This window comes from Colletotrichum navitas, assembly GCF_030913465.1.
Source record: "Colletotrichum navitas strain CBS 125086 chromosome Unknown LY79scaffold_79, whole genome shotgun sequence".
NCBI classification, from domain to species: domain Eukaryota; kingdom Fungi; phylum Ascomycota; class Sordariomycetes; order Glomerellales; family Glomerellaceae; genus Colletotrichum; species Colletotrichum navitas.
Window position 1 is genome coordinate 8,455 of NW_026850625.1, and position 25,352 is coordinate 33,806.

At 52.8% G+C, this 25,352-nt stretch overlaps 7 protein-coding genes across 7 annotated transcripts; 4 read left to right on the plus strand and 3 right to left on the minus strand.

Annotated features, from left to right (window-relative positions):
• Nucleotides 1-3,671: 3,671 nt before the first annotated feature.
• LY79DRAFT_673088 (RNA-metabolising metallo-beta-lactamase) lies at nucleotides 3,672-6,680 on the plus strand (the record flags this gene model as incomplete). The annotated part of the gene is made up of 2 exons (XM_060564124.1): nucleotides 3,672-3,817; nucleotides 3,872-6,680. The coding sequence occupies 2 exons, from the start codon at nucleotides 3,672-3,674 to the stop codon at nucleotides 6,678-6,680; spliced, it is 2,955 nt and encodes a 984-aa protein (XP_060409701.1).
• A 4,174-nt stretch (nucleotides 6,681-10,854) lies between these two features.
• On the minus strand, nucleotides 10,855-11,453 carry LY79DRAFT_372080 (uncharacterized protein). The gene has a single exon (XM_060552835.1). The coding sequence runs from the start codon at nucleotides 11,372-11,374 to the stop codon at nucleotides 11,030-11,032; it is 345 nt and encodes a 114-aa protein (XP_060409702.1). The 5' UTR covers nucleotides 11,375-11,453; the 3' UTR covers nucleotides 10,855-11,029.
• Nucleotides 11,454-13,016: 1,563 nt separating this feature from the next.
• LY79DRAFT_372152 (phosphatidylinositol-4-phosphate 5-kinase) lies at nucleotides 13,017-16,558 on the plus strand. The gene is made up of 3 exons (XM_060552836.1): nucleotides 13,017-14,502; nucleotides 14,557-15,529; nucleotides 15,589-16,558. The coding sequence occupies exons 1-3, from the start codon at nucleotides 13,268-13,270 to the stop codon at nucleotides 16,408-16,410; spliced, it is 3,030 nt and encodes a 1,009-aa protein (XP_060409703.1). The 5' UTR covers nucleotides 13,017-13,267; the 3' UTR covers nucleotides 16,411-16,558.
• Nucleotides 16,559-17,505: 947 nt separating this feature from the next.
• On the minus strand, nucleotides 17,506-18,310 carry LY79DRAFT_372157 (cytochrome oxidase c subunit VIb-domain-containing protein). The gene is made up of 2 exons (XM_060552837.1): nucleotides 17,909-18,310; nucleotides 17,506-17,767 (listed from the first exon to the last, which is right to left on the minus strand). The coding sequence occupies exons 1-2, from the start codon at nucleotides 18,140-18,142 to the stop codon at nucleotides 17,597-17,599; spliced, it is 405 nt and encodes a 134-aa protein (XP_060409704.1). The 5' UTR covers nucleotides 18,143-18,310; the 3' UTR covers nucleotides 17,506-17,596.
• Nucleotides 18,311-19,133: 823 nt separating this feature from the next.
• Nucleotides 19,134-19,961, plus strand: LY79DRAFT_524305 (integral membrane protein S linking to the trans Golgi network-domain-containing protein; the record flags this gene model as incomplete). Its single annotated transcript, XM_060555619.1, has 2 exons — nucleotides 19,134-19,384; nucleotides 19,544-19,961. 2 exons carry the CDS (start codon nucleotides 19,134-19,136, stop codon nucleotides 19,959-19,961), a joined length of 669 nt encoding a protein of 222 aa, XP_060409705.1.
• A 2,147-nt stretch (nucleotides 19,962-22,108) lies between these two features.
• LY79DRAFT_566593 (uncharacterized protein) lies at nucleotides 22,109-22,582 on the plus strand. The gene has a single exon (XM_060558833.1). It carries the CDS (start codon nucleotides 22,222-22,224, stop codon nucleotides 22,396-22,398), a length of 177 nt encoding a protein of 58 aa, XP_060409706.1. The 5' UTR covers nucleotides 22,109-22,221; the 3' UTR covers nucleotides 22,399-22,582.
• LY79DRAFT_593442 (acyl-CoA dehydrogenase domain-containing protein) lies at nucleotides 22,456-23,881 on the minus strand (the record flags this gene model as incomplete). The annotated part of the gene is made up of 3 exons (XM_060561557.1): nucleotides 22,456-22,502; nucleotides 22,571-23,596; nucleotides 23,656-23,881. The coding sequence occupies 3 exons, from the start codon at nucleotides 23,879-23,881 to the stop codon at nucleotides 22,456-22,458; spliced, it is 1,299 nt and encodes a 432-aa protein (XP_060409707.1).
• Between the last annotated feature and the right edge of the window lie 1,471 nt (nucleotides 23,882-25,352).

A 25,352-nucleotide genomic window follows, 5' to 3' on the forward strand; every position in this document is an offset into this window, starting at 1 on the left:
AAAGGTTATAAATATACTTTTATCTTACTTAATGTTCTAGTAGTAAGCTATATTATTAACTAAGTTTACTATACTAACTCTAGTATTCTTAAGTATAAAGATTAGTTTATTACTGTTGTTAGTTATAATAATGTATATTATTTCTATATCTACTATTAGGGCGTATATAGTAAACTAGTAGTAGGACGTAGGTTTAAAGAGTAGATTCTCCTAAGTGTCTTATATATAATAAGTAATTAGTAGGAGGGTTATAGTATAAAGAGGTAGTATTATAGTTAACACTATATAGACTACTATATAGACTAGTAGTCTTATCTTTACTTTATATATAATTAGTATTATTATTTTATATAAAGTAATATAGGCTATAAATTCTAATAGTTTAAAGTTAACTTTTTCTATAATAAAGATATTAGTTCTAACTAGTATTTTAGCCTATAGTCCTTTAACTAAGGAAACCTTATAATTAAAGTATATATAGGTATTAATACTATTTAATATACCTTTAAAGTAAAATAAGAAAATAGTATACTTTATAGTAAAGTAGTAGTCTATTCTAATACCTTTTACTATAAGTAGTTAGGCGTAGTATTAAATCTTAAGGTCTAGAAATATAGTAGTTAACTATTATTAGTTAGCTAGTGTTCTACTATAGCTAGTGTTACTATAGACTTCTGTTTTTATTTCTTTCTTAAATAATATAGTAAGTTTTAAGCAGAGGTAAGTATACTTATAAGCACTAAATCTAGTGCCTATATCCTTATATATGTTAACTATTAAATTAACTATAAGAAGTTTTACTAAATATATATTAAGTAGCCTATTACTATTTATCTATAGGTCCTCTATTAGTTATTTAATATTATTAGTTAGTAGTTTTTTAGGTTCTAATTAGTATTTAATAGTTTAAGTACTAAAAGGTAGGCTACCTCTTGTTTAATTACTTTATTTTATAATATAGTTCTTATAAGTATACTATATACCTTACGTAGATAAGTAAATAACTTATTTCTAGACATAAATTTATTATTATATTACTTACACCTATATATTAGTAAGGTTATAGTGTAGAAGTATACTGCTCCTATATTCTCTAGAACTAAAGTATAGTCTCTAGCTCTATTATCCTTGTTATCTATTTCTTCCTAAGGTATATTATTAGTCTATATATCTATATATTATAGTTTACTATTATTACTATATAAGTAGTCTTCCTGTTACTTAACTATATTAGTATAGACCTATTAGTCTATTTCTTATGCTTCCTCTGCTATATAGGCTATACTATACTATAGTTACTATTAGTTAAAGTTATACTACTACTATAATAGCTAGTTCCCTTATACTAAAGGTTTCTAGTCTAAAGTAGTTTAGTTTAAGTAATTATTTTATAGTCCTTAGCTTAGGTGTTATAGCTATATTATAGATAACTAGGCTAAATCTTATTTTAGCGTTAAATTATTTAGAGTAGTAGTATAACTAAAGTTATTACTAAATCTACTATAGTTATTTTAGTAGTATACTCCTTACTAGCTTTACCTATTATAGTTTAAGTAATTAGGTTAAGTAAAGTACTTATAGTAGAAGTTAGCTTATAGTTAGAAGTTACCTCTTTAATACTATATACCTTAGTTACTATAGGAAGTATACCTTAGATTATTCTAATATATATTAAACTTTATATGTCTATTTAGGTATAGACTTAGTTATATAGGGGAAAGTAGGCGTTATTACCTTGTCTAGGTGTAGTATACCTTAGCTATTATAGTGTCTATTATAGGTAGTATATTAACATTAGGTATATAAGGAAATTAGTTATATACTAGTTATATAAGTACGCTTTCTTAGGCGTTAATTTATTCTAGGAATTATACTAGTGTAGTTATAGCTATAGGTTTCTCTAGCTAAGCTTAGATCTTACTATTAAACACTTTAAAGATAATTTATAGTTATATTTAGAGGTTACTAATCTCTATATTATAGGCGTCTTATACTATTATCTAAATAAAAGGTCTAATTATATACCCTTAAGTAAAATATACTACTATTATCTTTCTACTATAAAGCGCTTATAGTATATTTAATATATTTTATTTAAAGTAAGCTTATAGTATAGTAATTACTTACTTAATACTTCTAAGTAATAGCCTTAATCTCTCTAGAGCTATAAGTTTAGTAGTATACTAGGCTAATACTATACTAAGTAAGTATACTAACTATACTTTATATACTACTTAATCTCCTTATATTACCTTAAGGTATTTTAGTTAGTTATAGAAAATATAGACATTAGTGTATATAGTATACTTAGTTCTTAATATAATACTATATTTAAATATATTTTTAGCTATAAGGTTAAAGTAGCTAACTTCCTCTAGGTATAGTAGTACTACTATAGTTAGATTTAGTGTTTTATATTATCCTATATTAGTAGTAATCTCTATTATTATTATAACTATATATATAATAGTTTATATAATCTAAGTAATTATTACTTATAAAAGAAAACTATTATTATTCTCTACTATATTTATAGTTTAACTAGTTAAGTCTAAATATATAGTCTACTGCTTTACTTCTAGTGTATTAACTAGATTAAGATTAAAGTTATTAAATTATCTATTTATATCTTAAAGCAGAGGTAAAGTAGATTAAGGAGGTAGGCTACTATAGGATTAAAGGAAGAGGCTAAGGGGGCAACTGTTATAAAGAGGTAGTAGCTTTATAGTTAAGGGTCTAGGTTTCTTCTAGGCTTTAGGAATTAGTACTATTACTATTAACGTTATTAGTAATAGTATTAATAGCCTTAATATCTATATAGGTTTTATAAGCTTTTAAAAACATTATACTACTACTATTAATAGTTAAGTTAATTTAATCTATTTAATTAAGAAGTTATCCTCTAGGTTCTTATCCTTATAGCTAATATTAACTTAGCTCTACTATAGTAGCTTTTTAGTGTCTTAGATAACTAAGGTAAAGATAATTAATATATAGAGGTGCTTAAGGTAATCTCTTAAAAAGTAAAGTAGTTATCTAGCTATAAGTTTTACTGTTATCTAGTTATAGCTTAGAGGTAAATATAGTATTATTTCTAGTTAGTTAGTAAAAGAGGTAGAGAGGTAGTTAGGTTAAAGGGTAGTTATTTAGTTAAAGTTAAGGTTATAGTGTTTATTTTCTTTTCCTAGTGTTAATATAACTAGTAGAAAAAAAAACAAGGTTATACTACTAGGTTAGTAGGGCTTACTAAAGGTAGGTCAACATGTATATATATAATCAAGGTTAATTCTATCTAACTATACAGTACCTACGTAGTAGGTTAAATACCCCTAAGGGTACATATCTAGAGAGTACCTGTGTAGGTAGTGTGTGGGTATCGTGCCTGTGGCAGTAGGTGTCTAGAGTACCTTGTCTAGGTACCTAGGTACATCAGCACTCCTGCACGTCCGCGGTACGTACCTGCAGCCGATGCATCCTGGACTTTGCTTTGCATCTTGGATTCTGCTACGCAACAATCCAGATTTCCCAGCCAACATTGAATCCTACTCCCGACGCCATGGTTATCGCCTACACCACTCCATCCTGAATCGACCTGGTGCCGAATCAACTCCCAAATACAGGTTGACCCTCTAAAGGATGCATCGCAGCCCCCTGCTGCACAGTCACGAAACATGTTTACTTTCTGTCCTCTGCAAGGCGCTCTGTCAGAGTCGTCGGCGTCGCAATCAATCCTCGAGCTCGATGGAGGCGTCAAGATCCTTATTGATCTCGGCTGGGATGAGTCTTTTGACGTCGAGAAGCTTCAGGAGCTTGAAAAGTAGCCATTTTCTCATCCCACTCTATTTGCGCTCCCAGACTAACAATCCCGTAGACAGGTTCCCACGCTATCCCTCATCCTCCTGACCCATGCCACGACATCGCATCTGGCTGCCTTCGCCCACTGCTGCAAGAACTTTCCATTATTCACGCGAATCCCCGTATACGCAACGCGGCCTGTCATCGACTTGGGCCGCACATTGACCCAGGATCTCTATGCCTCAACCCCTCTAGCAGCAACCAAGATACCCCTCGGCTCTCTGACCGAAGCCGCCTATTCCTTTTCTCAGCAACCCACGGCTGGTAGCGAGTTCCTGCTTCAAGCGCCCTCTCCCGCAGAAATCACCCGATACTTCTCCCTCATCCAACCCCTCAAATACTCGCAGCCGCATGAGCCACTCCCGTCCCCCTTCTCCCCGCCGCTCAACGGACTTATAATCACTGCGTACAACGCGGGTCACAGTCTCGGAGGAACGATATGGCACATCCAGCACGGTCTCGAGTCCATCGTTTACGCTGTCGACTGGAACCAAGCCAAGGAAAATGTCTTTGCCGGAGCTGCTTGGTTAGGCGGTGCCGGGGGCGGCGGCGCCGAGGTCATCGAGCAACTGCGCAAGCCGACGGCTCTCGTCTGTAGCAGTCGAGGCGCAGAAAAGGTGGCCCAGGCTGGCGGTCGTGCGAAGCGTGACGAGCAGCTGATCGACATGATCAAGACTTGCGTTGGCAGAGGAGGCACCGCCCTCATCCCGGTAGACTCGAGCGCCCGTGTTTTGGAGATCGCCTATCTGCTTGAGCACGCGTGGAGGACAGACTCGGAATCCGACAGCAGCAGTCTCAAATCAGCAAAACTCTACTTGGCCGGGCGTAATATGTCGAGTACCCTGCGGTACGCACGAAGTATGCTGGAGTGGATGGACGATAACATTGTCCGTGAATTCGAGTCGGTCGCGGATGGGCAGCGCAAAGCCAATGGCACAGAAGCCAAGAGTAAGGAGGGGGTGCCGTTCGACTTTAGATATCTCAAGCTGGTGGAACGTCGCGCGCAGATTGAGAAGCTTCTCTCCGGGTCCGGTGACAATGTCCAGGCAGAAGGGCGGGTCATCCTCGCCAGCGACAACACTCTGGATTGGGGGTTCTCCAAGGATTTGATCCGCGGTCTCGCCAAGGACTCCAGGAACTTGGTCATTTTGACAGACAAGCCGGCCAAATCACGCGCCGAGCAGCCGTCAATAGCGAGAACGCTGTGGGATTGGTGGACCGAGCGCCGGGACGGCGTCGCGGTCGAGCAGTCCAGCAATGGCAATAATCTCGAGCTGGTGTATGGCGGCGGGAGAGAACTCGAGGTTCAGGAGGCCAAGCGGCAGGCTTTGGAGGGAGAAGAGCTCAACGTTTATCAGCAGTGGCTGGCTACACAACGCCAGCTCCAAGCTACGTTACAAAGCGGCGGAGGAGCGTCATTGCAGGCGCCCGCCGACGCCGCCGACGATGTCTCCTCGGATTCCTCCACCGACTCGGGCGAGTCGGACAACGAACAACAAGGCAAAGCGCTTAACATCTCCACGACGATGGGCCAAGCGACGCGCAAGAAGGTTGTTCTCACCGACGAAGACCTCGGCATCAACATCCTGACCAAGAAGCGCGGCGCCTACGACTTTGATGTCAGGGGCAAGAAAGGTCGTGAGAGGTCGTTCCCTCTCGTCATGCGCCGTAGACGCGACGACCAGTTTGGAGACGTCATCCGGCCCGAAGACTACTTGCGAGCTGAAGAGAGGGAGGAAGAGGCGCCGGAGAATGATGGTCTTCGAGGAGATGATGACGAGGACCGTCTCGGCAAGAAGCGCAAATGGGACGAGGGAAACAACAGGTCTTCAAACAAGCGTCAGAACAATAGGGCGGCGTCCGCAGACCACGTGGACGCCAACGCCGCAGGCGATGACGTTTCCGACGAGCTGGACGAGGTGGAGGACACTGTTGAGGAAGAGATCCAGGGCCCGTCCAAGCTGGTCGTGTCACGAGAGAAGGTCATGGTCAATCTGCGCATTGCGTTTGTTGATTTCAGCGGACTGCACGACAAGAGGAGTCTGAACATGCTGATCCCGTTGATCCAGCCGAGGAAGCTCATCTTGGTGGGCGGCACCCCAGACGAGACAAGGACGCTTGCGGCAGACTGCAAGAAGCTCCTCGCGCAGCAGTCGGGAGCTTCGGAGGAGAACGGCATCGACGTGTACACTCCTGCGATGGGCACCTGGGTAGACGCGAGTGTCGACACGAACGCGTGGGTGGTCAAGCTGGCGGACAGCCTCGTCAAGAAGCTCAAGTGGCAGAACGTTCGCGGGTTGGGTGTCGTGACAGTCACGGGCCAGCTCGTGGCGGAGGCTCTGGCCAAGGGCAAGATGGCAGAAAAAGACGACGGGGCGAACAAGAGGCAGAAGACGGAGGCGGAAGACGCCGACACCAACGCTGATGCCGAAGAGGCCGTCAAGGAAGAGGAGAAGGATGAGGAGGAAAGGAAAGAGAAAGAGAAAGAAGAGGAGGTGGAGGTGGAGGTGGTGCCGACACTGGACCTCTTGCCGTCCAACATGGCATCGGCGGTGCGTTCCGTGGCACAGCCGCTCCACGTGGGCGACCTGAGGCTCACAGACTTGCGGCGTGCGATGCAGTCGGCGGGCTACACGGCCGAGTTCCGGGGGGAGGGTACGTTGGTCATCAACGGGGCGGTAGCGGTGCGGAAGACGAGCACGGGCAAGGTGGAGGTGGAGAGCGTGGGCATCGCGGACGCGGCAACGATGATGCAGCACCGCAGCACCTTTTACGAGGTCAAGAGGATGATTTACGATGGTCTGGCCGTGGTGGCCGGAGCATGAGGGAGTGGTCTTGTCTCGTGGGGATGGGAATTGTCGCCTCCCCCCTTATTCCAGTAGCTTCCGCCCAAGGGGGGGTTTTGGTTGGGCATGTAATGTACTCTGTCTGTAGCATAAGATGGACCGGACCATCCGCGTAAGAAGGAGAAACGTCCGAGCCCGTTTTTGATGGCCAAGGCCCTGGTATAGACTCTCTTCCGATGTCGAGGTTCTCAGACACACATCACCTCGAACGTGGGCATTAGTTTCTGACGATGATGGGACGTCTCCCGCGAAGTGCCTCGTAAGGCTTGGAGCGTCGATGAGACGAACTCGGACGGCATGGAGGCCAAGAACCCAATTCGGGGGGAGCGAGCATGACATCCGGCAAAAGTTGGTGAGGCCTTTTGATGCCGCGTATGAGATTTATTTATTTTCAAAAGAAAAAATCCTCCTCGTCTTTTTCCCTTCCTGTTTCTTTTTTTTATGCTTTTTTTCTTTCTTTCTTGTCACTTTCTAAGAGCCGCACGGTATCGCATGTGAAGATTGGGTGTATCAAGATAGCGAGATTGAGGGTATGCGTGTGCTTGAGCTCGACTAGGAGAGAGGGTGTGGCTTTCTTTGTCTGTGGCCATGGGCCAAAAAACCGTCTGGTGTTGATTTTTGTTTTTATTTTTTTATTCGTTTTTAGTCTGCATGGAGGGTTTTGGGTGGGAGATGTCCTGACTCCTTGATCGCATTGTAGGTTTCTGGACCGCAGTGACGGGAGCATGATGGAACGATGAGGAGGGCCGTTCTTTTGGGTTCGGGACGGCTCCGGTGCGGTCGTATCCGGCCACTCTTCCCCCCCCTTCTTCCCCCAATCCAGCCAGGTCTGCTGAGGCCGCCGACGAACATTATGAACGGCAGGTCGAAGCCTCGTATTAGTGAGATGAGCCGCGAGCCTTGGGACATTTACCCGGGGCGGGGGCGGGGGAGGGAGGTTGAGCGGTGGTAGGGGGGAGGGGGGTGCGAGAAGACGAGCAAGAACACGAACATGGAGAATTAGAGAAAAGGGGGACGAAATAAGGTTAACTCGGGTATAATCTGATTTTTTTCTTTCTTGACTTTTTTTCTTCCCTTTTGCTTATTTCCCCCTCCCATTCATTCCAATGCAGATTTCTCTCTCTCTCTCCCTCTCTCTCTGTGCAATCTAAACTAGGCCAGACTGGGGGGACAGGAGTGGTGAACCAAGCCGCATGAGCATGGAAGATTTGAGCATGAGCGATCCCCCTTCCGTGCCGTGCCGCGACGGGTGGCTTGGTCGGCATGCCCGCTTGGCGAGGCCGCCGCCGCCGCCGTCGTTCGCTGACTTGCACTGCGACTGGTGGGGGGGCTACTTAGGTACGGTGGAAAGGGTGGGTGCGTGTAGCGTGTATAGGCATGTAAGTGTGTAGTGTGCCCGCCTGTGTGTGGTACGGAAACCGCCAGAGAGGTTGGTTACGCAACACGTTGTAGTATTGAGGGGTTCATCCCAGAGGCGACCTGGGAGAGAGATGGCCAGGAAATGGGAGGTTGAGAGTGAGGAGGGGGTGAATAGGGGTGGTTGGGGTTGGTGATGGGGATTGGCAGTTGAGGGCATCCATCCACGTCATGTCGCGGGAGATTGCATTACGGGGGGGATACTCCGTACACCCAGTACACTGATGGATAGAGGTGCATCACATGGCCAAAAGCTTGTGCGTGTGTGTGTATGTATGTATGTGTGTGAGGACGACGAGAATGGGGGATGGAATGGACAGGAGCATTCACTGTGCTCACGGGCCGCGATTAGTCCACAGCAGGCAAGAAGTACGCACGATGATGAGCTTACTCTGTACAGGGGACACAGTGGACGGAATATCTTCTTTAGCTGGCTCCCCCCCGTTGGCATTTGGCCGCGATGCACCAAACGCTTGAATCATGGAGTGGGGGGGAAGACAGACCCGTGAGGTCATTGCATGGTTTTTTGTCCTTCTTTTTTCACTGAGGTGTTCCTCGTCGATCCAAAGGGAAAATCAGGGACTGGGATCCATCTGGTAAATCTGGTAAGGCAACCCGGGAGGAGCCTGTTGCGACGTCACCGCGCCGTTCAACGCCGGTAGGTAGTAGTGTGTAAGTGTAATGTGATCGACGCGGTTTGGGCCTGCGTGCGTACCAACAAACCGGTCTTTTCTCTCCTTTTTCTTTATCGTCCCCCTCCCGCGTATCATTCGTGGAAGGGGAGAGAGAGAGAGAGAGGAGAGGTCAAGGTGACGGACCCTGCGGCGTGACCATGGGCGATCTTGGTGCTGATGAGCTGGCACTTTGTTAGCCTGCGCGACGGCGGCCCCCCCCCCCCCCCCCCCCGTGGACTCTACATTACATACAAGATGAGCTCGGGGTGTCAAAGTTGGCCGAGATGTTGATGAGATGAGTTTGGGTGCCCACGGTTCTCCGCGTGATTGGCCTATGGAGGCGGCGGTGGGATTTGGATAGTCGCACATGTCTTTCTTTGGATGACGAACCGCCATCGAAACGAGATTCTTCCCCCCCGTCGTCGAGTTGAGGCTGTTTGTCCACCTGTATTTGGGTTGCTGTGCACTACTACCGTACACTACACTACAGGTATCCGTACATATACTACCCAGGGTAGGCTTTAGTCACGCTACACACGACACGGGAGTTTACGCAATACCTACAGAGTACAGATGGGTGCAGTTTAGATGTGCGTCCCGAAGTCCGGGGCCAGGAGGTGACAGGGCCGTGGTTCGCCGACGACCCTTCTTTCTTTACCTTGTCACTCACCCTCGAGGTTTAACGCGACGACAGACGACGGCGACGGCGACCGGGCCACGGGGTTCTCGGGACTCCCGTTTCCCGCAGCGCTAGTGGCACCGAGCGAGGGGACCTGAAGGCTGAGCTAAGGCGGTCCAACACGGGGAGCCCGCCTTCAGGACCGCGGCACAGTATGCCGTAACTCTCTGTCTTGTTCTGTCTCGACTCAGCAGAGGCATGTGTGTGGTTTTACGAAAGCTATTCCGGGCGGCGGAACGCGACGAACCTGTCCACTATGGCGCCTCAGCTGCTGTTATTTCTTCTTCTTCTTCTTCTTCCTTCCTCCTTCATTCGAGCCCCGTGTAATTGAAGATGCCCATACCTACGACGTGCATGCGAAAATACTCAGTGCTACGTGGACGACGTGACAATCAAAAAAGGGGAGGGGGCAAGGTTCGATGGGGTAGGGTAGAGATGCAATGTCAACGGACCCCGCTCGGTAGGGGGAGGATTGTCCAGCTGGGCAGGGGTTTTCCGCATCGTACGTAATAAGCCGGGGTGGGGGGCCAGTGGTTGATATTAAGGTGTCGGCGGGGGGGAGAAGAAGGGTTCACTACCGACGGTCTCACTGTCCTCGATCCAGGGCCAGGGCGCGGTCCACGGGGCTTGGCTGCGGCTCCCTTTGCTCGGTGATGTCGGCTCCCCCCCCCCCTGAGTCGAATCAAATATAACATCTTGTATGGTTTTGGTTTTGGTTTGGGGGGGACTGGGAGAGGGACAGTCAGGGGCATGAGACGCATACCGCCATTTGGCCAATTAGGCCACTGCCGATGTTGGTGTCTACCAATGGGACGGGGTGCGAATACCTAGGTATCGTAGATATGCAAGTTTAAGACTTGGACGCGAGTGAGGCGTGAAAGGCTGCTTCGATACGGGACAATAGTAACGAGACACGGCGCGCCCCGGGTGGGAGGGTGCAGTTACATGGCGTGCAGAAGATGCATGCGCGGGCGAGGAAGTGTAGTTTCGCCCGTATGCATGCATGCACTGAGGATATCCATCCGTACTATGAATAGCAAAGACTGGAAAGGGGGCGGCATATTTTCTGCATGGACCGCGGGGTCTCTCCCGTCCTGAAGGGGTAGCAGTCCGAAGCAGTGTGTGTAAATAGCATATCCTCCTCTCTCTCTCCCCCCCCCCCCCCCCACGGCCCCAGGAGCGGTATCAATCTTATTTGAGAACCCATCATTCGGGGGTTACGACGCGCCCTACACTACAACCCACGGGAGCCAGCTTGCCAGATCGGGAGTGTCGTAGCTGATTGGGACTGTCGGTGTCCGAGTCGGAAGCCCAGTCGGTCCGCCGGCAATACGGCGTTCGAGGGTCTTGGCTGGGCGGAACACGACTGGCCAGTTATTCGTCTTGGCTGGTGCTCGCCCTGTACGACTGACCCCAGTGACAAATGGCGCTGTCGACCAAAAGCGAGATTGGGGCAAGACTTGGCCACGCGGGATGGCTGGATGGGTGGATGATGATTAGCTAAGACCGCAGCGAGTATTCGTACGCATATCGGTCGTGTACCTACTACCCATGCCCGCCTATGTTAGTGCCATGTCCCCGCTAGTCGAGTGCGTTTTGGAGCCATTAGGGCGCTTGCCGTCATGAAAGACCGGCCGGATGATGGCTGGACCGGTCCGGTTTGTGACGTTTCGGCACGGATTTTTCTTTCTTTCGTGGTCGAGGCATTGTGTGTCGAGTGCTCGTGACGATTCAAGCAAGCGAGAGAGGGAGACGCTAGGAACGGGGATGGCGAGGAAGGCGATAAAGAGTGAATCAAAGGCAGACCAGCCACACACACACACAGAGAGAGAGAGAGAGAGAGAGAGAGAGAGAGACATAGAGAGAGAGACAGAGAGAGAAGGAGAGAAGGGCCACCGGTTCATTTCCTGCCTTCCCAGGGTGGATGGATGGCCAAGCCCCGTCTAGTCCTGGTCCACAGCGCAGAGGCCCCGTCGTTGGCCAGTTAAAGACGTCCATTCTCCCCTTCATTTGGGCGCTGTGGGTCGGCAAGTATCCTCCCACCACCCGCAGTGCGTCGAGATACATATTCCCGTCAAAGTCGCGCCTCCTCTCCCTCATCCAGGAACCTTGCAGCCTCAGGTAATAAAACAGAACAACACAGCACAGCAACGGAGTACGTACCTCAAGCCTCTGCCACCACAACCTGTCTGCCTCTCGAGTCTGCTTGCCTGTTTGTTTTTGCTTGCTTGCTTGCTTGCTTGCTTGCTCGCTCGCTTCTCAGTCTTAGGTACGTACCCGTGTGTCGATTTGTACTGGGTAGATAGATACCTAGGTATCAGGTATGCACTCACTGCCGCTCATAGCATGTATCTATAAATTACCTACCCCTATGTATGCAACTATCTAGTTTTCTACCTATTGGTAGTATAAAGTAGGTACCTAGGTATCTGCCAAATGTACCCGTGTGCGTTGTTCTTGTTTGCCCCCAATCTGCAACGCACCCTTCCAGGTTCGATGCACAACGATGCATAGGCGGACCGGGGTGAGGGGCTGACTTCCAGAGGTTGGTCAGGTAGGTACATGCATGCATACAAACATACATACATAGATACAGGTACCTAGGTAGTCCTGGAGACCTTAGTACGGTAGGTAGTAGGTACTAAACGTAGGCAGGTAGGTAGGTAGGTTGGGATCTCCATACCCATGGTAGGTTCCTCCTGACTGTGACTGGGAACTGGTGGCTTTCCTTTAGTGGACCACTGCCCTGTTCTTGTCTCTCCCTCCCGGGCGCCCTGGCCGCCTCTTTCCCTATCGGGAGCCCACTACGCACTGCCCACTGCCCACTGCCCACCACTCTGTCACCCTGCCCAGCTTCAGTGGTCCACTGCCCGCTGTTCCAGTAAAATTTACTTACTACATGGCATGTCCGGATACTGCTGTTCCAGTCAGTCCTGCTTCTCTACCGAGTAGGTACTCCCATAACGTAACCTACCTTACCTACCTTGCTTGCTACATACGTCTCCCCTCTCCCATCGTCAAAACCTCTCTTCCCCGGCTTTATCTTCCCAATACCATCTTCGACCGAAATCACCCACGCCCGCCGTCTAAGCTATGTCCAACGTCGCCCTCGAGACATGCCCGACCCATTGAATTATTCTCCTACGTCTCGACTCGCAACGCTCTTCATTCTCGTCGACGCTCCCGTTGCGCCTGTAGCCCCATCCTCTCCGACCTAGACGGGGTCCTCGGCGACAACGACGTAGCCACCACACCAACAGTCAGGAGTACCATCAACGCGCTCCCGAGTCCCTAATCTCCCGCTTCCTCCGTTTTGTGGCTCGTCTCGCAATCGAACCACAACACGTCAATAGTCGCTCCTGATCGATTGCGTTCGACAACCTTCCCAGCCATTTAACGATACCCCTAAAAGAAAGGGAAAAGAAAAAAAAAAGTCCGACCCAACGAACGATACGAACGACGACCACAGTGTATTCTACTCTTTGCGTTGATTTGTGCCTTTTCCTCCCCCTTCTTCTCTCTGCCGCTCTCTTCGTCACAAAAGAATGTGCTGAGGCCTCCCTCGGCCTCTCGGTTTTCTATCAGGACAACAAACGACGTTATACTAGGACACGACCTCCTCCCCTGTTGCTGTTAACCTGCCCTGCCGATTGGAAAAGGAGAGCCAGCGCAGGAAACAAGAGAAAAACGACGACGCCCCTCGGATTAGTCGTAATTGTCACCCCCTGTCGCATCCGCACCCACGTCCACCTGCATCCAACCTCCCAACGGCTTGACCCCCAGTCCGTCGACCGACCATGCCCACCTACCTCACCCGCGAGAACTCCCGCATCTACTCGCCAAACTCTGACATCCTGGATCTCGACCCAAACAACACACTGGACTTGTCGGGCCACAAACACCCCGTTAATGGGCTCACTCACACCCTACCGCTCCGTCCCTCGCGCTCAACCAACCTCCATGATAGCTTCGACGAAAGCTCCACCTCGTCAACACACGCCTCGGACATCTCTGATTCCATCCCCACGCAGATGAACGGGACGAGGCCGACGAGCATGAGCTCTTTGCCCAACGGCTCGGCAGGCGCCGGTGGAGGCCCAGACTTTGACTATCACGACCTCGATTACGACAGAGACTCCCATCACAACCACAGTTACAACGGCTACAGCAACCACAAGCACCCCTTCCACAATGGTGCCGCCGTCGCAATGCCCGATCGGACGGCGCCGCCTCCCCCCATCTCCGTCGTCAAGAAGCCCGCCTCCGATACCGACCATTCGAGCCCGACGGACAACTACCTGACGCCGCCGACCATCGGCTCGCCTGCCGGCGCATCCATCGACTACACAACAAAGACCAATGGCGCCAGCAGCCCCAACTACGTACCACCGCCGATACCCTCTCAGAGCAACGCCGCCAACGGCCATGCAACACCTGCAACCGCCGTCAGCACCGCCTCGCCGTCGCCCGTCCCCACCGCGCATAAGCAGCCCTCATCGCCACAGCCTCTATACAACTCCGCCGCTGCGACGCCCAACGCGTCGACGTCAACGAACCTGCAACCACCACCGCCAAACGGCGGCCTGAAACATCGACACACGCTCGAGGTCCCGGGAACGCAATCGAACAGGGCTTCCAAGGACAGCGGCTCCGACGCGGCCTTCGCGAGCGGGCGCTTCTCCCCGACGAGCACCACCCAGAGGGTTCGCAGGGCGTCTCTCAACCTGGTCCGGAGGGATACCCGCTCGATGCAGTCTGATGTTCCGCGCGATGAGGTCCTCCCCGACGAGGATGCCCTGCGCTGGGCCGAGCATTACCGGCAAAAGCGGGCGAGTAAGAGGAAGAGGAAGGAGGAAGAGGACGATGACCGGGTGTTGGTGGGCACCAAGGTCGACGAACACCACGCCAACTGGGTCACGGCCTACAACATGCTGACGGGCATTCGCGTATCCGTGTCCCGCACCAACGCCAAGCTCGACCGCCCCCTTACCGATGCCGACTTCGAGGCGAAGCAGAAGTCGACTTTTGACATGTACGTCAAGTCCCGCGTGGCCCGTTTGCGTGTCAAGCTCACTAACTTTTCCAGTGCCGGCAACGAGTTGGTGCCCTCGGCAAAGTACGATTTCAAGTTTAAGGATTATGCCCCCTGGGTCTTCCGGCATTTGCGCAACCTGTTCCGCCTCGACCCCGCCGATTATCTCATGTCATTGACGGGCAAGTATATCCTCTCCGAGCTGGGGTCCCCGGGGAAGAGCGGCAGCTTCTTCTACTTCTCCAGAGACTACAAGTACATCATCAAGACGATCCACCACGCCGAGCACAAGTTCCTGCGCAAGATCCTCAAGGACTACTACCACCACGTCACCGAGAACCCAAACACCTTGCTCTCCCAGTTCTACGGCCTCCACCGCGTCAAGATGCCCTACGGCAAGAAGATCCACTTCGTCGTCATGAACAACCTCTTTCCTCCCCACCGGGACATCCACACCACGTTCGACCTCAAGGGTTCCACCATCGGCCGCGACTATAAGGAAGACGACCTCGACAAGAACCCGCGGGCGACGCTCAAGGATCTCAACTGGATGCGACGGCAACGCCACCTCGAGCTGGGCATCCAGAAGAAGCAGCTCTTCCTGGAACAGCTGCAAAAAGACGTGGTGCTGATGAAGAAGCTCAAGATCATGGACTACTCTCTGCTCATCGGTATCCACGACCTGCAGCGCGGCAACGAAGAGAATCTCCGGGGAAAGACGCTCCAGGTTTTCAACCCCGGCGGGGATAACACACAGGAGGAAGGCGAGCCGCCGTCGGTCCTCCTGCGGACCCCGTCCAAGCTGGAGAACGCCCGCAAGGCGAGGGAGCTGAGGAACATGATCAGGCACGAACGCCCCGTCCCCATGGGCGAGTCGGCGACCCAGATGCCAGACGAGCTCGACGAGGGTCATACCAGGTCGGGATACATCTTCAACCAGGACGACGGCGGATTCCAGGCGACCCACGAGGACAACTCGCCCGCTGAAGAGATTTACTACCTCGGTGTCATCGACTGCCTGACCCACGTAAGACAAATCGATGCCTCGTGCTGCTTGACGGGTTCACTGCTAACGAACAACACCAGTATGGAATGATCAAGAAGATTGAGCACTTCTGGAAGGGTCTGACAAGCGACAAGACCAAGATCTCTGCGCTCCCGCCCGACCAGTACGGCGACCGCTTCTACAACTTTGTCGAGGGTATCACCATGTCTCCCGAGGAGGCGATACGCGAGAAGCAGAGGAAGGACCAGGAGCAGATTGAGGCCGCGGCGGCCGCAGAGAATCAACGCGTGGCCAGCTGGAGCTCGAGCATGCGCCGTAGGTCGACGGCGAATAACATCCCGCCGATGCCCAACTACCAGCCACCGCCGACACCGCCTAGCGGCGCCCCGATGTCGCCGGAAGCACGCGAGACTGTCGAACGAGCACAGCAAGACGCTCGCAGGTCAGAGAGATACGGGGCGTCCGAAGCCAACGTGCCCGAAATGGTCCTCTCGACGGCCAAGATGACGGAGCGACGGGAGTCTGGCGGCCAAGGTACGCCTATCCTTCCCGTGGTGGAGGAGGCGGCCGAGGCATCGTCGCTCGGTGGGCGAAGCAAGAGCGGCGGCAGCCGGAACAGCGACGACTACCGACCTGCCACGCCAGCGAAAACGGGTATGGATGCCAGGTTCCCGGGGCTGAGGGACTACGCGCCGCCCACGCCGCCAAAGGGACACCATCTCAAGCCCGAGAGCCAGGACAGCGGCTACGGAGCGCTGCCCAACGGCAACGGCAACGGCTCCGCAGTGGGCCGGGAAGACTCGATCAAGGCTCGTCTCAGCCGGGACTCGCTGGATAAGGCCCTGCCGCCGCTCCCCAACGAAGCAGGCGGGAAGAGCAAAATGCGCGCGGGTCTCGCATAGGGCGCAAGTTTCTTGACGCGGAAGTGAGATTAGGGAGGGATCCGCATTGTCACGAGTACGAGTGGGAGGGTGCAGCCACGCAGGAGAGGAAGACGAGGGGAGGGACACGGCCGACGCAGCGGAAGAGCCGACGAAAGCAAAACCACAATCGCATCCACGGGAGGGTCTATAACGAATTCTGCAAGCTCGTTCGACGAGCCAAGGTCCTACAACGGACCAACTCAACAGAGAGCCGAGAGAGAGAGAGAGAGAGAGAGAGAGGCGAGCCACAGAGCTTTTTACTAGTGTTTTCTCATATGGATGATACCACCATTGCATTGAGCATGCTTCGTTTTTTTTCTTCTTCTTTTTCTTTTCTTTATTCACCACTTATTTTTCCTTCTCTTCTCTTTCCTTGGGTTTTCTCATCAAAACCTCTCTTGTTTCTTGGGTTGGTGTTTCTTTTTTCTCTTTTGCCGAATACAGAAAGTCTCTCTCATACATACCGGTCATCACGAATGAACAAAAAAAGCCATTGTTTACTTATCCGATGATGACCACATACGAGCCCGGCGACGGATCCCGAAACGAGGGAGGGGTGGGAAATGGGAGGGGACAGACGGGACACGACAAACTTGGGAGGGGGGCTTTATAGCGCTAACACCTACCTTGGCTATGGAGCGGGTGGTTTACCTATTCCCCATTGTCGGGGTGGGTCTCGTTCCGACGTAGCATTAAATAGAAAGAGTTATCAAACCGTCCACGAGTCTGAGGCGTGGTGTAAGTTATGGTTGGTGTATGGCGTTAGGAGACGCGGTAGATAGACACGGGGTGACATCCCCCGCAACGAGCTATAGTTTGGTTCATGAATACATTATTCTACATGTGTATGTATGTCCTCGTATCAAAGACAGTCGTCCGAGGGGGAGTGTGAGAGAGAGTATATCTATGGCAGGTGTGTTGTACATGGAAAGACCGGAGGCGAGGAAGAGGTGGGGAGATGTTGGTATCAGAATGGCGAAATGAGGTTTCCCTTGACAGCCGTCGCCAGGGGAAAGTCGGGGGGTTGAGATGGTCGTACAGAAGAAGTAGGCCGAGATGAGTTCGACCTGGGTTCCTTTTCTTTTTTTTTTCTTTTTTTTCTCTCCTTTTCATTTGGTGTTTGTTTGTTTGCGATTTTCGTTTCCTCCCTCCCTTCTCTCTCTTTTTACTTTCTCCTCGAGGCAAGCATGTCCTGCAGATCGCCCTTGCTCGTGGCGGGGGTCTGGTCGGCAAAGGTGGTGGTGACGTCCATCTTGATGGCGTTCTCGGCCTCGAGCTGGGCTATGCGCTGCTTCTTCTGGATGTCGGCGACGCGCCACTGCTTGAAGTATTTGACCTGTCAGGAAGAAGAGGAGTGTGTGTCAGTGTCTGGCTGTAACGGGATGTTTTGTTTTTGTACCAATTGCCTTTGGAAAAAAAGAGGAAGAAAAAAAGAGAGAGAGAAGGGGGGGGGGGGGGGGGGGCAGGAGGAACGTACCCAGGCGGCGGCGCAGTCGCGTTCAAAGACGGCGTTCTCGGCGGGACAGGCTTTGCGGGCCTTGGAGTCGTCCTTGACGGCATCGACAATGGTGTTGCGGTCGAGGCAGCCAAAGTAGGCGTCGCGGGCGTCCCAGCACTTGCGGCGCTCGCTGCGGTCCGGGGCGCGGGCGCCGGTGCGGACCTCCTCGGCGCGGCGGGTCTCTTCGGACTGGAAGGAGGAGAAGAGGCCCATTGTGCGCTCGTGCGTACGTGTGTGGCGGTTGAATGCCTTTTCGGGAGAGATACGGGTTTGTTTGTTCGTTTTTTTGTTCGAGAGGAGTTTCGAGAGGAAGGCTCGTGGTCGGTTCGTATCGATTGGTGTTGGAGGGGTTAGGTATATTCCTTCAATGACAGTCGGTTCCTCTGGCGTTGAAGATGGACTTTCGAAATGTCCAGGTTCGGGCCGGCAGAAAAGTCAAGCGGTGTCCATAAAAGGACTAGCGTGGCTCTACAGGGGTTATAGCGGTTCCCGCTTCAGCCTCCAAGCCCCTGCGGGCGGGCCTTCACCCAGTGACTTGGCGCGAACGGGAAGCTCCCTCTGCTGCTACGGTCGCCAGAAGTCAGACGCTCCAGCCCAGGTGTGGCGCAAGACTGTTGACGCCGCCCGACCTTCCGTGACGAAGTGTCAAGAAGTGTGGCAGCTCGGACGTGACACGAACGCAACCTAAAGCAAACCAACAATCCGTTACGACTCACGACAACTCCACAACTTCTTTTACCTGTGTTTTATTTTAATTTTTTCATCCAAGAGGGGGAAACAGAATAGGGACGGATCCTAGCGAACGGCCCGGAAATTTCCCAGATTACGACCGGGAAGCCCGATAATGCGCCGCCCGTAGCGAGATTCCCAAAAGAAAGCACGAACGCCGGCGCATCTCAACTTTCCATCCTCCCTCGTCAAGGGTAACCTGCCACGCTCTTCTCTCCCTCTCGACAGCCCTCAGATCCCTCCATCTTTCCATCCCTCGAAATCCAAGACGGAAACGCAACCGCAGCCGTGACATCAACATCATCAATAACAACCACACAACCACACCACGGCCACGGCCGCGACCACACGACCACACGACTACACCGGCTCCGCGCCTCGGACCGGGCATAACCCCTCCTCCCCGCCGATAGGACGACTGCACGCCGCCGCGCGACGCTCCCCGCGAACCGGGGGGGACCAGCGCTGAACGAGGATGCCCCGCCGCCGCAAGCCGCCCCGGCCGGGCGCCCTCGCCGACCTCCAGCCGCTGCGCATCGCCTCGCAGATCGCCGCCCTTCAGGGGCTGTACTACGCCGCCGCCCTCGTGCTGATGGTCTTCACGGCGCTCGTCGCCGGCAGCGGCTTCACCCTCGACCTCGTCTTTGGCTGGGAGGCCGTCCGGGGGGACACCACGCAGGGGTGGCTGGGCGCCTTTGTGTGGGTGCTGGACGGGGGTCTCTGCATGTGAGTCCTGTTCCTCTTCTTCGTGTCTGTGTTTCCGTAGCGCCACGGCTCTTGAGATTCCTCTTGCTCTCGCAGAGGTGGGGGGGCTTCAGAAGGAACTGTGGACGGCTCGAGTGTGTCAAGGAGGATAAAGAGGCTAACGGGAACAAAACAAAACAGGGCCGTCGCCATCATCGTCCTCATCGGCCGCTCGAAGCTCGTCCCCGACTTCGCGCTGACGATGCACGGCATCCACCTCGTCGTCGTGAGCCTGTACACCGGCCGCGTGCCGCGGAACACCATGTGGTGGGGCGCCATGGCCACCAGCTCGGGCATTTGCGTGGCGCTGGCGATCTGGGGGTCCAGATATCGCGAGCTGCAGCCGATATCGTTCGGCGGCGCGGGCGCGGGCAATGGTGGTGGTGGTGGTGGTGGCGCCGCGGGGGCCGGCCGCGGCGACGGTGCGCAGAACGGGGGCCCCGGGGGTGACGAGGAGGCCGGCGTCGGCTTCTCGAGGGGCCGCGGGCGCGGGAGGGGGAGGGACGGCGAGGGCGGGTACGAGATGGTGGGGATGGACCACGAGAGGAGGGATTCATGATACGGAGGCACAAGGGGGTGGCTCTGTGGCGGGGCGAGGAAGAGGCAGAGAGAGGTACTGGATCGGCACTGGCCGCGGCTGGAAGGTATGAAATGGCATTGCTAGGCGTCTTTTTTTTTTTTCCTCGATTGTACGATTGTTATAGAGAGGGAAGCAATTTTCCTGGACGTTGTTCGCGGTTTGCGTCACCTTATCTGAAAATGGGGACAGACCCTGTTAACTTTGAGATGCGTTGTCGAGGCGGCTGGCCGACGTGCGCCGGCTCTCGGAGCCGGCGCCGTTCGTTCAAGACTCGCTGTTGCGATGTCACTCTTTTTCACGTGGAGGTCCCGGTCTCTTTGCTTGGACAACCTCTGTTTTCTTGAGACTCTTCGTCCGTGTATCGATACGTCCATAGGGGCTGCGCCCGGCTCATGAGGCTCTATATACATATATAAGGATAGGGTTCTCTGCCTTGCTTGCTGTGTATTCAAGCCAGGCATTAGGTATGCTGTAGGGTGATGGATGTAGCAACGGCTCGCGTGCGTTGAGCAGGTAGATACATGTACTGGGTGTGCTGAACGCTGGGAGGAGCCCTCAAAAGCTCTTGTCGATTCGGTTCAGAATCCCCTCGACTTCTGCCAAGGCCACAACCCGAGTTGCCGGTGGGCTTTGATGCCTATCGCCGTCGGGCTACTCGTGGATGAACTCAACTTGAGACTGGTATTGCTACGGAGATCTTTAGACCTTTTGTTTTGGGGATCACCCCCCCCCCCCCCCCCTGGCCAGGACTGCCAGGCGCCCTCGACTCGTTTGTGTTACGCGATGCTGAGAGTCCTAACCTGAACCCTCTTGTGGTTCCTTTTTGTTGCGGAAGTAGTACTTGGCGACTACATATGGCAAGCTAGATCACATGCTTGTCATAATCGTAAGTAGTATGCTTTTATACTGAGAGTGCTACATACATTATTGACTTTGTAGGCTACGCACAGCCTGAATCACGGTTAGCCGGTTGCATTCCAGTCGAGTGGATCCAGGAATAGAACGAGGTCGAGCAGGAGAAGAAGTGAGGGCGGGCGTAGACTGGTGTCATGCTCAAGACCTTCGGTTGTATATATATCCCTGATTCCCTTTCACCCGGGCGTTATGGCATGATCAGTGTTAAAGGTCATCAATCTTCAAAGCAGACGGGACGAGTCGGACCTGCGCGGCGCCTCGAGGTTGGGAGACGTAGATACAACGCAGCGTGTGTAGCTGCTCCAGTTAAAACAGGCTTTCTTCTTCAACCATACCGGTGAAGGCTAGATCACGGAGACCCTTTCGTGGTTTATAAGTTTGTAAGATTTCCCTTTCCGTTTTCGGTGAAGTATTCATGAAATACTGTATCCGTCTCTTCGGCCTTGCTTGAGTGTGGGGGTGGGATGCTGGAGGTTTTGTTTCGTTCGGCATGTTCCGCCAGAAACAGTCGAATCGCATACATGGCCTCTCTTTGGAGTCGGACACGAAGTAATAGACATATGCAGCAGCCACAGCGTGACGATTCGACAAGCCACATGCGTCCCGCCGGTGCCTTCGAGAGCCGCCGGCTGTTTGTCCATCAACAAGCCGGGTTAGGTAGCATCTTCATTGCGGACGTCAGCCCACCCCGTCGGCTTTTGTCTAGGCCGATTTGAGTATTGGCTATCATTGTTCAACTTGCAAAAAGAAAGCAGATAACGGAAGAGAAACAGAGCGTGCATGTGATTCAATTTCTTCAATTTACTGGCTTGCGCTTGTTTTTCCGGAACGCTTATTATCATGATCATCAATATCTGATGCGACTGTCATTCCAAACCATAGCGATTAAACACCACAGCAGAAAATGAACAAATATGTGGGACATAACAGGCTGGAGTTTCTATACTCTGCTACTGGTGGAATTTAATTTTTTTTTACAACAAGAACGATCGGAAAGACTATACGGTTAAGGCCCGCGGGCGCGTTGCCTTTCAATCGGTGGTTGTCTTGCAAGATAGCAGCCATATATCTACCACTGCCAACCTGGAGGTATCGCCGTGTGAAATTATATCCCTTCGGATGAAGTCGTTTTCCTTTGTCAAGCTGTCTCAAGCTAGACTTCACGAGAACGAGATGGCAATGGTAGGGGGGAGCGTATCGCGAGTTTGATGGCTTGACGACACAACATCAGTTTATTTACCCATCTCGCTCGTCAACTAAGCATTGCCACAGTATGCCCGATAGATAAAAGTACCTTGACTCGTATACGCATGGCGTCTCACCCATGAGAAGAAGAGTCTCCCTCTGCGTAACACTACACCACCCTCCCCATTGTCCCTATGCCCGCCCTGTTATACCGTTTCCTCATGCCCTCTCGACGATAGCCACCGTGGCTACTTCTCCATACATATCTCACGGGCCGTTAGGAATCAAGATTATGCAGTCATATTGTTTGAGGTAGTCGTGCCTGTTGCCCGGATGCATCTATACATGTCACACACGCTACATCCCAACGCGCTCATACGAAGGCCTGAATACCGGTAATGGCCCGACCGAGGATGAGGCCTGGGAAAGACAGACTGGTTAGAAAAACAGATTTCAACCTCACGCAAGGCCACCGGGGAAAGACTCACTGTGGATGTCGCTCTGGCCCTCGTACGTCTGGGTGACGAAGAGGTTGGCGACGTGGCGGCCGATGGCGTACTCGTCGCTGACCGCGTTCCCGCCAAAGATCTCCTGCAGCACGCGGGCGTTGTGCAGGGCGCGGTCGCAATTCTGGCGCTTCACCATGCTGATCATCTCGGGCGTCGCCTTGCCCTCGTCCTTGAGGCGGCCGACCTGGATGGCGGCGACGGTGCCGTAGGCGGCGTCGGTGGCGGCGTCGGCGAGCTTCTTCTGCACGAGCTGGTAGCGGGCGAGGGGGTTGTTCTTGAACTGTCGGCGCTCGAGGGCGTAGGCGCGCGCGCGGGCGACGCAGTCCTCGAGGGCGCCCATGACTCCGAGCGCGATGCCGTAGCGCGCGCTGTTGAGGCAGGAGAAGGGGCCGCGCAGGCCCTCGACGGAGGGGAACATGTTCTCGGCGGGCACGGGGGCGTCATCGAGCTGGATCATGCCGGTGATGGAGGCGCGCAGGCCGTTCTTGTTCTTGATCGGGGGCGTCTCGAGGGTGCCGGCGGGGCACTGCGACCGCTCGACCAGGAAGCCCCTGATCTTGCCTGTCTCCTGCAGCTTCGCCCAGACGAGGAGCACGTCGGCGATGGGCGAGTTTGTGATCCACGTCTTGGACCCGGAGAGGGAGTAGTAGCCCTTCTTGGTCGGATGGGGCCTCGCCACCGTCTCCATCGAGCCGGGGTCGCTGCCGTGGTTGGGCTCCGTCAAGCCGAAGGCGCCCAGCATCTTGCCCGCGGCCATCGCAGGCAGATACTTGTCCTTCTGCTCCTGTGTGCCGAACTCGGCGATGCCGCCCATGACCAGCGACGACTGAACGGACATGCCGGAGCGATAGCCGCTGTCGACCCTCTCGACGGCCTTGGTGATGAGGCCGCCGGCAACGGTCGACACCCCCGCGCAGCCGTAGCCCTCGATCGTTGCGCCGAGAAGCCCCAGCTCGCCCATCTCCTCGAGTATCTTCTTGTCGTATTGCTCGTCGCGGTAGGCCTCTGCGCCCACAACGTCAGTCGCGCGCTGTACGGGCGGGCGGGCACAAGATGGGACTTACGGAGCACGCGCGGGAGCATGCGCTCTTGGCAGTACCGCTCGGCAGTCTCGGATATGGCGAGCTCCTCATCGTTCAGGAGGTTCTTGGAGTTCAGGGGGTCCTCCCAGTTGAAGACGGGGCCGTCGGGAGTCGAGGCGAAGGTCCTCACGGCGGCGGGGGGCACAACACGGCGGGAAGGCGCCACGGCGCACCGTTTTGCGCATATCCTCAGGGCGGGTCGATACATGTTGAAAGTCGTTCAATTGGGTCGTCCTCACGGCGGCTTTGAGGAGTATCGTGCAGACATGGTGGGCACAGGAAGCAGCATCCACGGATACTCTCCAACTGCCGGCCCAGCGGCGCCTTTCCCCGCCGATAACCGTCCCGAGCGTCGTCCGAGGCACAAATGGACCACTAATCTGGGGCGTCTCTCATTGGCTGGCGTATTGAGAGAAGTGATTACCTAAGACCCGGTGTCGGCGTCGCTCATGACGTCGTTGCAGCCTTTACTCCGTACCGTCAAAGCGAATCCTTTTGGACTTTGGATTACCACCCCGCCTTAATGAGCAGCGCTGGTTCCTCAGATCATTGCCTGCCGTATGTGATGGATATCTCGGTCCATCAATGCTAATCAGTGACTACATGCTAAGAATTTGATTACCTAGAACCCCGGTGCCAGGAGACGAGGCTCTTTGAGACCGGGGACACAGCCACAACATGCAGTATGGAAGATCAACTCGGCGCTGCGCCGGCGTACGAAGCCAACAGGGACAGTGGGCTAAGCCGGGAAGTAGCAAGGGCATAACAGGAACAGGAAACTGAGGGCGTGTTGGAGGTTGAAACGTGCCAGGGACAGCCTTGGGCCTTAACTACGTAGGATGTAATTAATGCAGTGTATTCGGCAACAGCCGGCAGAGGAGAGAGGGTTCAGACCCAAGGTGGGACGCTTCTGTGGCGCAGAACAGATAAGGTAAGGTGGGCAACTGTGGCGTCAGGCACCACTCGGTGCCCAAGGCATGACATGTGCAGTACACATATCGGGTCCAGTCCACAGAGAGAACAGCGGCATGTCATTACGGTGCTCTCTCGGGCTGCGATGGGTGAGTGAATGTTCTGAGAGCAGCGTGTCGATGTGTGGCGGTCGTGGCACGCCTGTGGCTGCATACGAGGCCACCGCACATCCCGTCCAGATTACCGCCCCAGGTGCGAGAAGACGGCTGGTGGCCTCAGGGTTGGGCTCAAAAAGCACCGTACTGCTACCATTGCTACCGGCAGCGGGAGCAGATGCAGATGCAGATGCAGATGTACCGTAGATGTAGATACCACCAGAGAGCTGAAGACGGGGGAACATGTTGGTTGCCCTGGCAGGGCTGCGTTGCAGTCAGATGGGCGGCAAGCAGTCTAGTCATTCGTGGAAGACCAGGGAAGGACGGAGTAGCTAAGAGTACCTTACGTAGGTAGTATGGACCCGGACATTGGTGAGGCTGAGTTATCCGCTGAGTAACCGACTGTCATTAGCAATCCCGCCACAGGTCAGCAATTGTCAGCCGTTAGCGCTCCAAGTATACCTTGCTGTCGGTGTGGCGGTGCACGAAGTACCCCTCAAGGTACTTCTTCTCGTACCCACTGCAGCTGGCAGTAGCCACCGCTATCACCAGCAACCACTAGGGTCGCTGTTTGTTTAGATTCGGATGACGCTGTGGACGCCAGCGACTAGG